The sequence below is a fragment of the Aquarana catesbeiana genome, linkage group LG06 (assembly GCF_042186555.1).
Source record: "Aquarana catesbeiana isolate 2022-GZ linkage group LG06, ASM4218655v1, whole genome shotgun sequence".
NCBI lineage: Eukaryota > Metazoa > Chordata > Amphibia > Anura > Ranidae > Aquarana > Aquarana catesbeiana.
The window spans coordinates 339,339,552-339,354,225 of NC_133329.1; the positions used below are offsets into that span (position 1 = coordinate 339,339,552).

At 41.7% G+C, this 14,674-nt stretch overlaps 1 protein-coding gene across 1 annotated transcript in view; it reads left to right on the plus strand.

The window, feature by feature from the left end:
• SLC25A12 (solute carrier family 25 member 12) overlaps positions 1–14,674 on the plus strand; it is a 239,734-nt gene that overhangs the window by 62,053 nt on the left and 163,007 nt on the right. The window contains exons 7-9 of the mRNA XM_073633896.1: positions 2,749–2,887; positions 3,403–3,496; positions 5,427–5,511. Coding sequence (XP_073489997.1) covers positions 2,749–2,887; positions 3,403–3,496; positions 5,427–5,511 — 318 coding nt within the window. The remainder of the gene's footprint in view (positions 1–2,748; positions 2,888–3,402; positions 3,497–5,426; positions 5,512–14,674) is intronic.

Below are 14,674 nucleotides of genomic sequence, written 5' to 3' on the forward strand. Positions count from 1 at the left end.
ACCTCACCTCAGCTGGCTCTTGCATTACCATTTCTGTTTTTCATTTTAACAAACCCAGCTCCTTCTCCCTTGTCAGTCCCTCATGTGAATGCCATTTCTCCGGACTGGCTTTTGCTGCAGTTACAATCAAGGTATTACTATTTAAGCCTCTGGGTTTCCCATCTACCATTCTGGCCTCTGCACCTCTCATTATGTCTACAGCTCTACTTCTTTTACCTCCTCTTAAAGTGTGTATAAGGCAGGGGTCTCCAAACTTTCTAAACAAAGGGCCAAGTTTACAGTCCTTAAGACTGTGGGTGGGTTGGAGTGTGGCCAGTGGAAGTAGAAAATGTCCTGGCATCATTGGTGTCTGTTAGAGAAATAGTGCCCCAAGGGCCAGATAAAGGCAAGCAAAGGGCTGCATCTGCCCCCCGGCCACAGTTTGAAGACCACTGCTATAAGGCAACTTAAAGGGAAAGTTTTGGAGAAGAACAGGTGAACATCTTGTTGGTTTTTCTTGACATGTGTGGCTAGTTTAGGAGATTAGAAGCTTGCTTGCTTTTTGCCCTTTCACACTGGGGCAGTTTGCAGGCGCTATTGAGCTAATAATAGCGCCTGCAAACCGACCCAAAACAGCCGCTGCTGTCTCTCCACACTGGAGCGATGCGCTAGCAGGATGGGAAAAAAAGTCCTGCTAGCAGCATCTTTGGAGCGGTGTATACACCGCTCCTGCCCATTGAAATCAATGGGACAGCGCGGCTATACCCTTTCTCGGCCGCTAGCGGGGGGGAAAACCGCCCCGCTAGCGGCTGAATACCGACAGTAAAGCGCCGCTTACAATTGTAGCGTTTTACCGCCGACGCCGCCCCAGTGTGAAAGGGCCCTTATAGACACAACAGTACAAAGTGAGAGGAAATCTCTCTGAAATAAGAGAGCTCCCTTCTTGGAAAGTTGTCACTGAAACGTATGTTCTGATTGGATTTTTCCGTACTTTCAGTCCTGGTGACAATGTTGGGACAAGTTGAAATGTTGGATATCCCCACTGGGATAAGAGGTGTTTCTTTCCTTCCTCTATCCAAAACTAAAAAAAAAAAAAAAAAAAAAAAAAAGCTTAGACTTTAGATACACTGTAACATATCACCCTGTCACGGGCAGTATAGTATTTTGGAGGAGTGATAACTGTATTAGACCAGATGTTATGGTGACTTAAATAAACAACCTGCTTTTTGTGCTCTTGGAGACGTTAGTGGTTAAGTGGTGGTGGTGACCCCATCGTTTTTGCAAGGTCCATAGCAATTGATTGAAGCTGGGATTTGTAGAGGGGATAACTTACTAATGAATTTCCCAAGGGTTATAGACTAGCATGTGATTTGGTATATCTGCAACCATCAAAGGAGCAGGTTTTTCTACATAGGACGTGTCTGCTTTGTAAAGAAAACAAGCTGTAAGACTTAACACTTTTTGTTTTTATGTACCTGATTTACAATTTGTACAATTGGCCAGATTTGTGACAAGTTAAAGAGTATGTAACCCCAACATTTTCATATTCCTAATATGTGGCTGCTGCATCATGTACTTGTATGAAAAAGTATCCTGTTCTCTTTGTATTGCTTCCTTTATGTGAATTTCCTGGTGTTCCTGCCAATGCCTTTGCTTTCCTTTTAAAAACTGACCACACTAATCAGAACACACATGGTCAGTTCTCTAGCTATGCTGGGAACTCAGCCTGCTCTCCTCCAATGATCAGGCTTGTCCGGACATGACCCCGCCTCCTGCACAGCCTTTCAATGGGAAACTCAATGTGCTGCTGCTTCTCTTCCCCCGAGCTTTTATGCAGCTGAAAACTGAGGGTATGTGATCAAAAAAAGTACTGTATTTATTGGCGTATAACACTCACTTTTTCACCATGAAAATTGGGTGCAAATAGCGTGTGCGTGTTATACGCCAATACTTCAATTTTGGCTGCCTCGGAGGGGACAGGGAAGGGGGCAGGACGAGCGCCATAAGATTACATACAGTGAGAAACTCCTGTTTACTTGGTGGCCTCTGTAATAGGAAGTCCCGTCTCCTGGGCCGCCATTGGACCACTGTTCTGTCTATCATAGGAGATTCTCACTGTATGTAATCTGTTGGCGCTCATCCTGCCCCCCTCCCTGTCCCCTCTAGGCTGCAGATGGGCATCGATCAGGCTGAACTGATGGCTATGGTGAGGCTGCTGCATTGATGTGGACTGGTGAGGCTGCACTGATGGCATTTGTGAGGCTGCAGATGGGCACTGATCAGGCTGCATTGATGGCAATGGTGAGGCTGCAGATGGGCACTGACCCTTATTTTGCGTAAAAGTTCCTTATTTAAAATTTAAGTTTTTTTCCTGAAACTTCCCTCTTAAAATGAATGTGCGTGTTATACCCCTGTGCGTGTTATACGCCAATAAATACGGTATAATGTATAATTTATAATGTTTTTTTATATCTATGCACAAATGTGTAGCCTTTCATTTATATTTTAAACTGGATGGGTTGTTTTACAAGGTGATCGTTTGCAATCACTTTAAGAAAAAAATGATTCTGTATAACTCTCTTTAAGTTATCAAATTGTAATTGCAATTAGACCACCATTGTAAACAAAAAAACAACCTTAGGAATGTTTATTTTTTTAAATTGAGCGATCAAATGACACGTTTCACTAAGTACTTTAGGTCCCCCAAGCGCCCTTAGTATCTGTATTGGTTATATCAAACTCTCACTCATCAGATGCTGTTTTCTTTAGGCTGCAGGAGGAACCATCTCACACCAAGTCAGCTTCTCTTACTTCAATGCCTTTAATTCCTTGCTAAACAATATGGAGTTGATACGGAAGATATACAGTACATTAGCAGGCACAAAAAGAGACTTGGAGGTCACTAAAGGTACTTTCTTTATTGTGTTTTCATAGTTTTCCATGTTCAAAGTTTTTACTTCAAGCTTAACTTGAGACACAAAACCTTCATTTAATTATATTCCTCAAAAGCCACAAAGGATAAAGAAACCCTTAATTGCACTAAATACAATTGAAAACCTAGATGTTACATAGCCTGTAAAGAAAAATGATTTGTGGGTGGGACTCAGCACATCCACTGAATGTAGGCTCCCTGCTGAAAATTACAGATGGGCGGGTACACGACCAGCCTTCTGCACAAGGAGAGAGAGTAGCACCAACCAGTCTTTATTACAGGAAATTGCTACACATAGGCAAAATTCTGAAGCTGTTTTATACTGGGCTGCTGCACAGATCTGAAACAAATACACAAGTGAGTCCAGTACTTAAGTAAGAATAGCTCAGCTCTTGTATTTAAACAATGTTTATTTAGCTTAGATTTCAGGATTAATGTTTACTGTATTATGAGACTTCAGAGTTGTTGATGCTTTGGTGATTTTCTTACAGAGGAATTTACTAATTCTGCAAACAAATTTGGACAGATTAGCCCACTAGAAATTGACATCTTGTTCCAGCTTTCAGATTTGTTTAATGCTACTGGGTAAGTATAATTGTGTGCTGAATAAAAAGCTAACTCCAACTTCGGCTTATGTTGGGCATGTGACGGAACCGCTTCCCACACTCTGCTTCCATCAGTATATCACTTCCTAAGCTCTGGAACACGAGATCATGTGAACACGAGATCAGTGAATCTGGCTATAGTTACCCTAAGAGCTAGGCAACACCAGTTTTGGAGTAAACTAGAATAAGAGAATAAGAACGGTTTATATGAACAAGAATACAGGCTTTTATACACCCCAGGAGGACACCTATATAATGACAACAACCAACATATACTATAAACATTGCATTAATTAGCCACCTGGATGACTCAGATGTCTCATTGCAGGTCAGACTTGCCGGTTCCAAGCTCAGAAGGTGCAATACACATTAACATAAGTATAAACACAGAACACCTTCAGACAAAAGCAGGAGACCTACTTTCAATAAACACATTATGGCCGGGGGCCCCAGACAGGTAGCTTGCTGATGACATCAACATCAGCTATGAGTCCCAAGCTGGCAGAGACCGTCATGGCCTTCTTAATAATATCCTTTTGCATTACATAACAGAACATCTTCCTAAATGCTTGTAGCTCCCTCAAATGCCAGGGCCCATAGTCGGTAGGCAAGAGGCTAGCAGTCAGTTCCCTCCAAAAGCCTCTGTCCCGGGTGAGTCTATCACAGGGCACAATTCACTAAAGGTTATTGCATGCATTATGATGGTCATGTGACCACTTAACGCATGCGATAATGAAAATGTAAATTCACTATTGCTTGTATGTGGTATTTAGCGCAGACACCAAAAATGCTTGTTAAATATTGCATAAAAAGGCATTAAAGTAAATTCACAGAAGGAAATAAATAAATAAACAAATGCGGTAATTAAGTAGTGGCCCAAGCTTGCGATAACTATGCTATAAGTATGGCAATGGTCAGACCCAGGGTTGGAGGTAAGTGATCGGTTTAAAAACAATAGGCAGGAAAGTGCAAGCTGGCACAGGTGGCAGCTAGTATCTACTCAGGAGTTGTCTCTGGAGGCTGGCAGATGGCATAGCATAGACGATGGAGCCTTTTGAATCCAGTCTTCTGGAATTTAAAGTAATGAAGAGGAGGAGGAGAAGATCTAGAGTTGTCCTTTAAAAGGAAAGATGCTTTAAGGAGCGCACATTGCTGGATAGATACACAGATGCTGATACCCTGCAGAAGTTCTGGATGTCCAAGACACTAAATATAGAGCTGTATAACCAACTCATAGGGTACCTTGAGCCCTCGACCCAGAGAAGCCATGTCATACCAACCATGACTAAAATGTTGGCTGCATTGGAGTGCCTGAACAATTCGTCTTTGCATTGGGAGTCACCCCCCCCCCCTTCCTCATGACCTACAAAGACATTCCCCTTCTCTCAGATGTCATGGAATGCTGATGCTTGGCCTTCTTGGGGCTTGCATGGTTTTTGAAGACTCCAGCACTCCTTCTGCCATTTGAAAACAATGTATGCACTGAGCTGAAGCAGGATCAGGTCATAGAACAAGAGCAGCCTGCCCAGTTTGTGAACAGAGAAGAAACAAGGACTTCATCTCTGTGCACACATCAGTATTCATTATAGCCATAACCAGCCTCAGCTGGATGTCGTATTTATTCATGAGTTAGAAGATATGTAGTTCGTAAATACTGTGCCAGCCCTGAGCAGTGGGTAGCAGCGTCTCATGAAAATTGGGGTTTAGGGTCCGGTTGACTTCATTTGTGCAGAGGGCAGGGGTAGGAAATATTATTTTATATGAAGGTGCATTCATCCTTTAATCCCTGGTCATTTTTATGAATGAGTGATGTTTGTGATGATGGGCAGTATGCAGAGTTTTTTTTTTTTGTGTATGTATATTTGGTTGTATATGATAATGTGTCTATTTTTTTGTTTTTCTTTGTTCAGGCGTCTCACTCTGACAGATATTGAGAGAATTGCACCACTAGAAGAAGGAGCTTTGCCTTACAACTTGGCTGAAATCCAGAGACTGGTAGGTTCAGAGAACAAAGGCTAAGCGCTTGCTAAAAAAAGCTTCCTAAACTATAGATGGTTATCAGTGATGTACATAGACCCACTGTTGGTACTGTATGGCAGACCTCAGCATCCAAAAGAAGGGCTGGATGAAGTTATTTTTAAAAAGAAATTTCTTGTACATGCTACCACTTATGTGTCCTTTTGTCTAATCACAAGCTCAAAGCTTTAGTCAGAAATCACATTGTTATAGCAAAAGCAACATTTTGGAGCCTCGCAGGACCTCTTCATCAGGCATGTGATCGTAAGGGGTCCTGCAAGGATCCAAAATGGTGCTTTTGCTATAAGAATGTGATCGCTGAATAAAGCTTTGGACGCACATTGGAGATCCCCAGTGTGCTGGTGACATTCTTCTGTCTTGACTATCTTCCGTTCCAGCCAATGGTCGCTACAGCACCTGTCTATATGGACAGCCATTATCCAGGAACGTGTGCGTTGGGATCGTGCATTGGTAATCACAGGCTCAGGTACTTCCTATGGATTTCTAATGCATTGCCAAGAAATCCCTATCAATTTGCACTCTGGGCCTACTCTGGAGGCCTAAGGTTATTGTGTATTTTAGGGCATGAATTGAACCTGCTCATTGCCAATAAGATAAAGCAATGTTCACTATAATGCTCCACCAACCCTTTTCCTCTGCTGCTTACTCTTATTTTACCTTTCCTTTTTTGCCACTTCAATAATTTATGGGAATGAGTACTAGAAGCATTGGAAAAGTGAAACTATCAGATAACTTGCTGCATTTGAAAGCTGAAACCTGGTTGTGTCAACTTATCCTATCCTAAAAGAAAGGGGGGGGGGGGTGGGACTTTATATGAAGCACACAGCTAAAATGAACAACCATAATTCATAGGTATGTGCACAATTATTCCAACATGACACACAGTGTAATGAGCCTAGTAATACCCAGAGTAAACAAACATGGTAACCTGTAAACATGTACAGGTATCGCCCCCAGTTAAGACCCCATGTCAACAGGTACAATTGACACTCCACTTATTCAAATTTGCTACTACAGACGAAGTTGCTAAACTGCTTTCTAACGCCCACCTAACCACCTGCCCCCTGGACCCTAATCCCTCTCAAATACTAATGTCGCCCTCTGACTCTATCCTACACTCTCTCTAACCCACATCTTCAATCTCTCCCTCACCTCTGGCATTTTCCCCAATGCTCTAAAACATGCACTGGTCACCTCCATACTTAAAAGCCGTCCTTGGACCCTACCAATATTAACAACCTATGCCCTATCTCCTTGCTCCCCTTTTCCTCTAAACGCCTGGTTTACAACCTCATTAAGAATAACCTTCTTGATCCCCTTCAATCTGGATTTGGCCTTTAACACTCCACAGAAACTGCTCTTTTAAAACTCACAAATGACCTACTAACTGCAAAAACCAATGGACACTATTCTGTACTCCTACTTCTGGACCTTTCAGCTGCCTTTGACACGGTTGACCACCCCCCCCTCCTCCTCAAAAAAACTTTACTCCCTTGGTCTCCGTGACTCGTAACTGTGCTCTTGAGTGGCTCTAATCCTTCCTATCCCAACGCACATTCAATGTCACTTACAATCCTACTTCATCCACCCCTCTTCCCTTCTCCGTTGAGGTCCCCCAAGGTTCTGTTCTTGGACCTCTTTTATTTTCAATCTACACCTCTTCCCTGGGTCAGCTGATAGCCTCTCACGGCTTTCAATATCATTTATACGCTGACGACACACAAATGTATCTCTCTGCCCCTCGACTCACTCCATCAGTCTCCTCACGCATCACTAACTTACTAACAGACATATCTGTATGGATGTCACACCACTTCCTCAAACTCAACTTGTCCAAAACCGAGCTTATAATATTTCCTCCCCCACATGCCTATTTCCCTGACTTATCTGTCAAGAGCAATGGCACAACCATCTACCCATCCCCACATGTCAGCGTGCTAGATATTATCCTGAACTCTCCTTTCAGCCCCACATACAATCACTTTCCAAAGCTTGCCGCCTAAACCTCCGCAACATCTCTAAACTACGTCCCTTTCTAACCAATGAAACCACAAAGCTCCTGATTCACTCCCTGGTTATCTCTCACCTTGACTACTGCAACTCCCTCCTCATTGGCTTACCAGCCATCATTAATGCTGCTGCCAGACTCATCCACCTTACAAACCTCTCAGTGTCTGCTACCCCTCTCTGCCAATCCCTCCATTGGCTGCCACTTGCCCAACAAATTAAATTAAAAATACTAACAATCAGTTACAAAGCCATCCACAACTCTGCCCCCAGCTACATCACTAGCCTAGTCTCAAAATAACAACCTAATTGCCCTCTTCGTTCTTCCCAAGACCTCCTGCTCTCTAGCTCCCTCATCACCTCCTCCCATATTCTCCTCCAGGACTTCTCTCGAGCCTCGCCCATCCTCTGGAATTCGCTACCCCAATCTGTCAGACTTCCTCCAAATTTAACCACTTTTAGGCGATCCCTGAAAACTTTACTCTTCAGAGAAGCCTATCCTGCCTCCATCTAACAACTTCACTATTTTCTCCATTAGCTCATCCCCCACAGCTATTACCTTTTTGTATAACTCCTAGATTGTAAGCTCTAATGAGTAGGGCTCTCTGATTCCCCCCTGCATTGAATTGTATTGTAATTGTACTGTCTGCCCTAATGTTGTAAAGCGCTGCGTAAACTGTCGGAGCTATATAAATCCTGTATAATAATAATAATAATAATAATAATAACATGATAATAGTAATGGGAATAATTAATTATAGTAAAATGATAGCATTCTAATCTTGCACATGGTTACTGTGACGTAGCATTGTGGGAAAGCTCTATTCATTTTGTGGACGTAGTGCCACTCATCAGGAGCATCTATCTATAATAGAATAAGATTTCCAAAATAGTATGATGGTAGATAAAACAAGGGGGGGAGTGAAAAAGGAAAAAGAGGGGGAACAACAATGGATCCCAAACGCTCTTAACTAACTATAGTATGTGGGCAAAAAATGTATTGATGATAGCAATGGCTGGAGGCACTGTAGGAGATGTAATCCCCAGGAGGTAGTAATAACTGTGTCAAAATGGCGGCACCAACACCAGTGAATAAATATGGGAATGAACTCCAAAAAGCTGTGTAGCATGATAGGAAAGCCAAGTAAATAAGAAAGAAATGGTGCATCTCATCGAGACTATGTGATGAGAGAAAGGTGGCAGTGTAGAAATTAGTCAATGGGTAAATTAGACCACAAGGTACCTTAAGTGTGAGAACGAGCTATGCTCCAGAAAGGTGCAGCAGTGTCTCAAGAATAAAACAAGCCAAGGTGTCAGCTCAGTGAGAGTGTGGTATAAGTACCAGCAATCAGCCACGGGTCACCACCAACGTCACACATCGTAGTGAAAGGGGAGCCAGCGCCTGAGCGGCAATTGGTGGTTGGCGCTCAAACATCCCTCGTGGTGTACGCAGATGAACAAACAAAATGTTGGCGTTGACATGATGCCACCCGGTCGACATGTGGGCGTGGCGTCCATCCGCATCGAGTGCCCGCCCATCCCCCTACGTATGTGGTAGATTGAGAGAGGAGGGGAAGGCCCCGGTGCGTGTCGCAGCTACTGGGGATGAAGAAAACTAAAGCTGACCCTCAGTGATCATTCAAAATTGGCCCCTATATCAAATAGAGGTCCATAATGGCAGAAATGTGTCACAGTTTATAATGTATAATAATAAATTAGTTGTGTGCTTCCATCCCTGTATTGCTTGAAACCAAAGAAGGAAAGGGTTGGTACTTTATATGAGGCCATGACAATTAAATTTATATACCTCCATCCCTGGTACATATTAAAAGAAGGGGGGGGGACTTTATATGAAGCACACAGCTAAAATGAACAACCCAATGAATATATGATAATGATTGTTTATTGCATATGAGCATGCATACACATAAAATCAGTAGAATATATATATATATATATATATATAATAGGTCTCAATAAATATAATCTAGATAATTCGTAGGTATGTACACAATTATTCCAACATGATACACATTGTAATGAGCCTAAAGTATGTATACCCAGAGTAAACAAACATGATAACATGTAAACATGATAACAGTAATGGGAATAATTCATTATAGTAAAATGATAAAATTAAAATATTGCACATGGTTACTGTGATGTAGCATCGTAGGAAAGCTCTACGCATTTTGTGGACATGCAATATTTGAATTTTATCATTTTTTACCATAATTAATTATTCCCATTACTATTATCATGTTTACCCCCCCTTCTTTTAATATGTACCAGGGACGGAGGTATATGAATTTAATTGTCATGGCCTCCTATAAAGTCCCAAACATTTCCCTCTTCGGTCTTAACTCATCCACTTTTTTGGTTAACTTTTGTTAAGAAATATGTCCCACTCTGGTGGCCTGAACAGGAGGAAGGTTGAAGCTTAGACCGTAAGCTAGAATTCCTGCAAGATGCATTTATACAGTAGATTTTTGTAACTAATTCTGTTTGTAAGCTATGCAGCATTTCACTAGTAATATGACAGATCTGACAGCTAACTGTGATGAAAACAGTACCTCGCTCACAGCCGCATGGTTTAATGTAAAACACACTCTGTTTTTGAGAATAGACATTTTTAGATTGTTTCTTGTTGTCAATTACAGAGCTGGAAAATGTTTGTTTAACTGTCTGGTAGGCTGAATGCAGTTTTTTATATCTCTGCATTGTTTATTCAGAAATCTGAAGCTGTAATTGTATCCTCTGATTTTACTCACCTCCATACATAATGCCTGTTTTGCACTCTCGTCAGGTCACACCCATAATACTATAGCATATATTGTTGCAATAAGGTCATATCACCGAGTTACTGGACCGTGAGTGATCATATGTAGAAAAGATAAACCGGGATCTGGGAGGAGATAAATGGCTAATATCTCCCTATAACCCAAGAAAAAATGATTTTTGTAGAATGATTAGCTCTAAAATAAGGTTCACAAAGAGAACATATAGTGGGTGGCAGGGATTTTAAAGGGAACATTACGGGGTTCAGTCATGCCACTGGGCAGACCCTCTGTTTGATGGGCGGACCCTCTGTTTGATATAGAAATATATAAAGCTCCCCAGGCGCCGCACTGCAACTGCCATGCAGCCATGTGGCAGTTGCAGGGTGTGCTTTGTGGTGTGGCATTTACAGGGTTAAAACAGGTGGTGAAGAGGCAACCTATTGACCATAAGTTGCTTTTCAGAGGGGCAGCAAGGGCTGCTGCACATCTAAATCTTAGCCTAAAGCCCTGTACACACGACCGGTTTTGCCGTCGGAATAAACTCTGAAGGTTTTTATGACGGAGTTCCAACGGAATTCCGCTCAAGCTGTCTTGCATACACACGGTAACACCAAATTCCTACTATCCAGAGCGCGGTGATGTACAACACGTACGACGGGACTAGAAAACGGAAGTTCAATAGCCAGTAGTCAATAGCTTCTGTCTCGTACTTGCTTCAGAGCATGCATCGTTTTTGGTGCGTCAGAACAGCATACAGACGAGCGACTCTTTCTGTCGGAAATTCCGCTCGTGTGTATGCGGCATTAGAGTCATTACTGAATTCTGGCTTTCACAATCTGTAGTCCACTAACTCTTTGCCAGATAATTTTGAATCAAACTTCTAATCTTGAATGACCATACAAATATAATGAGAAGTTTACATTTCCATCAAGGTCTGCTGATAATTAAAATAAAATGTAATATCTTGCTGCAGGATATGCGGTAGGGTATGCAGTGGATAGCCATATAGAAGTCGCATTGAATGTGAATTTATGGATCATGTAGCAAAGCCTTGTGAATACACGCCAGGCCTGCTTAGTGCTACAGAAGTGTCATGAACAGATGTTCAGGAAACCGGGCTTTTACTTGTTTTGAAATTGCTCACAACCTGTCGCTCTGGGATGGTGAATGTCACAATAGTGAACCTTGTTGGCCCACCAACAGAGACAAATGAGGCAAGGAAGAAATTTTATTCACCCAATATGTTCCTCCTGACATGCCCCAACGGCCATACTGAAGAACAAACAACATACAGAGATGTTCTAAATCAAAAATTATACAATGTTTGCTGTGTACAAAACAATTTTGTCAGTTTGGGATATTGACTCTAGCACGAAAGTAGAAAAGGTTCATTTTCATTGACCATTTTACATGTTGCATGTTCTACCTGGATAAATACATGATGTCAATCTGTGTTGGCTTATAACTGGAAACTAATAGTCAACATTCCACAGTGAGTTTTTATTTCTCTAGAATAAATAATATACAAAATGACAAAAAACTGAGTTGTGCCATTTGAGGAGATTTGCTTATTTTATACAGATGCTCCATAGAAGACCCCTGGAAAAGTGTTAGCTTAGAGTGAGACAGTTTAAATCGGTTCTAAAGGCATGATGTGTCTTTTCCTTAATGCATTCTCCAAGGTAAAAAAAACCTTCTATGATCAGCCCCCTCTCCCCCTCCTTAAAATACTTAACTGACTTCTCTTTCAATGCAGTGCTGTGCCCGTTTGCAGCGGCGCTTGTCTTCTCTCCCTCTCTCTTACAAACACAGAGAGCAGTAGGACCCATTGGCTTCGACTGCTGTCAATCAAATCCTGTGAGAAGGTAGCAGGGGGGGGGGGCTGTGCTGTGTGTGTCTATGGATGCACACAGCCTGGCTTGGAATTGCAACTGCATGAGTGCCCTCAGAGAAGACTCACTCAGAGAAGATTAAGGCCCCCTGGGAATGAAGCATGTAAGCTGCTCGTTTTCTGGATTTTGTACCTCCACAGATTTTATGCTGTAAAGGATCATTTGCATTCGTCTTAAAGTGGAGTTCCACCCACTTTTACAACTCTTCAGCATCCCTCACTAAACTGTGCACTGTAAACGAATTGGATATTTTTAAATTTTTTTTCTCAGTACCTACTGTATATCTGCTGTATTCATTTTTCACTTCCTCCTCCCTGGCCGTGGCCCATCGCATCATTTCCTGTTTGCAATGCCTTCTGGGAAGGGGCGGCAACTTCCTCTGACACTGCCGTTGCTATGGAAACCTGACCTGAAACCTATTACACTGCTTGTGCTGCACTGAGCATGTGCGAGATCTGCAAGGATGAGATCCAGGAAGAAATACAGTCTGGCTTCAGATGCCCACACTTAAGATGGCCACGGCCTGCTGCAGGTTTATAAAATAACAAACTACTGCTATAAACCAACAAAACAGACCTTAGTTTACAGACTAACTTTACTAGAATACATTAAGCTTGTGTATTATAGGGTTATTTTTATTTAAAAAGTATCATTTCGGCCGGAAAACCACTTTAAATCACTCAGAGAAGAGGAGGAGCAGAGAGCGCTCATGGTGGACCTTGGATGAGGTAAGGGACTTCTTTGTACAATACCATTACACGGAGCAGGTAAGTATAACATGTTTATTATTTTAAGAAAATATTAAATACATCTTTACAACCACTTTAAGACCTTGTAGAAACAGGCTTCAGGTTGCAGCTTGTACAGGAAGATTTTATTAAGAATTTGTAGAGCTTTTAGCAGACTTCAGTTATTCTTGAGGCTTTTAACCTCCCTGGCGGTATAATTATGTCAAATTTTTTTATGCTGAAAGCGGTACATTGTGTCGCATGAATTTGGCATTTTATATTGTAGGCCTGTAATTCTTAGGAATAACTCACTTAAATCTGTCCAAACAAGAGTCTAGTAGGCATCCCGGGTATGATAAAGTTTGAAACACAAAATCATAAATTATAACATAATAAATAACTATAAATAATTATAACAAATAATAATAATAAAATGTTTTCAATAATGTAATCAAATCAAAAACACTGAAACTTGCTCAGTTGCTGAATTGTCGCTGTCATTACTTTTAGTGTTTGATGACTAATATCCCCACAAATCACTAACATTCAACTCTGCAAGTGATTCATCGCAATCATTAACAGTTTTTAGCAGATATCTTTTTATGACCCTGATCAAAAGTTTACATACCCCAGTTCTTAATACCGTGTATTGCATCAATGACAGCTTGAAGTCTTTTGTGGTATTTGTGGATGAGGCTCTTTATCTTCTCAGATGGTAAAACTGCCCATTCCTCTTGGCAAAAAGCCTCCAGTTCCTGTAAATTCTTGGGCTGTCTTGCACGAGCTGCACATTTGAGATCTCGCCAGAGTGGCTCAATGATATTGAGGTCAGGAGACTGAGATGGCCACTCCAGAACTTTCACTTTATTTTGCTGTAGCCAATAACAGGTCGACTTGGCCTTGTGTTTTGGAACATTGTCATGTTGGAATGTCCAAGTACGTCCCATGCGCAGCTTCCTGGCTGATGCAAATGTTCCTCCAATATTTTTTGATAACATGCTGCATTCATCTTGCCAACAATTTTGACCAAATTTCCTGTGCCTTTTGTAGCTCACACATCCCCAAAACATCAGCGATCCACCTCCGTACCTTTCATAATAGGTCTTGTTGACTCCTCTCCAAATGTAGCGTTTATGGTTGTGGCCAAAAAGCTCAATTTTGGTCTCATCACTCCAAATGACTTTGTTACCAGAAGATTTGAGGCTTGTCTCTGTGCTGTTTGGCGTATTGTAAGCGGGATACTTTGTGGCGTTTGCGTAATAATGGCTTTCTTCTGGCGACTTGACCATGCATCCCATCTTTCTTCAAGTGCCTCCTTATTGTGCATCTTGAAACAGCCACACCACATGTTTTTAGAGAGTACTGTATTTCACCTGAAGTTATTTGTGGGTTTTTCTTTGCATCCGGAACAATTTTCCTGGCAGTTGTGGACAAAATTTTAGTTGGTCTACCTGAACATGGTTTGGTTTCAACAGAATCCCTAATTTTCCACTTCTTGATTAGAGTTTCAACACTGCTGATTGGCATTCTCAATTCGTTGGATATCTTTTTATATCCCTTTCCTGTTTTATATAGTTCAACTACCTTTTCCTGCAGATCCTTTTGACAATTCTTTTGCTTTCCCTGTGACTCAGAATCCAGAAACGTCAGTGCAGCACTAGATGAAGGATGCAAGGGTCTGTCAGGCGTCCAGAAACTCCTTGACCTTTTACAC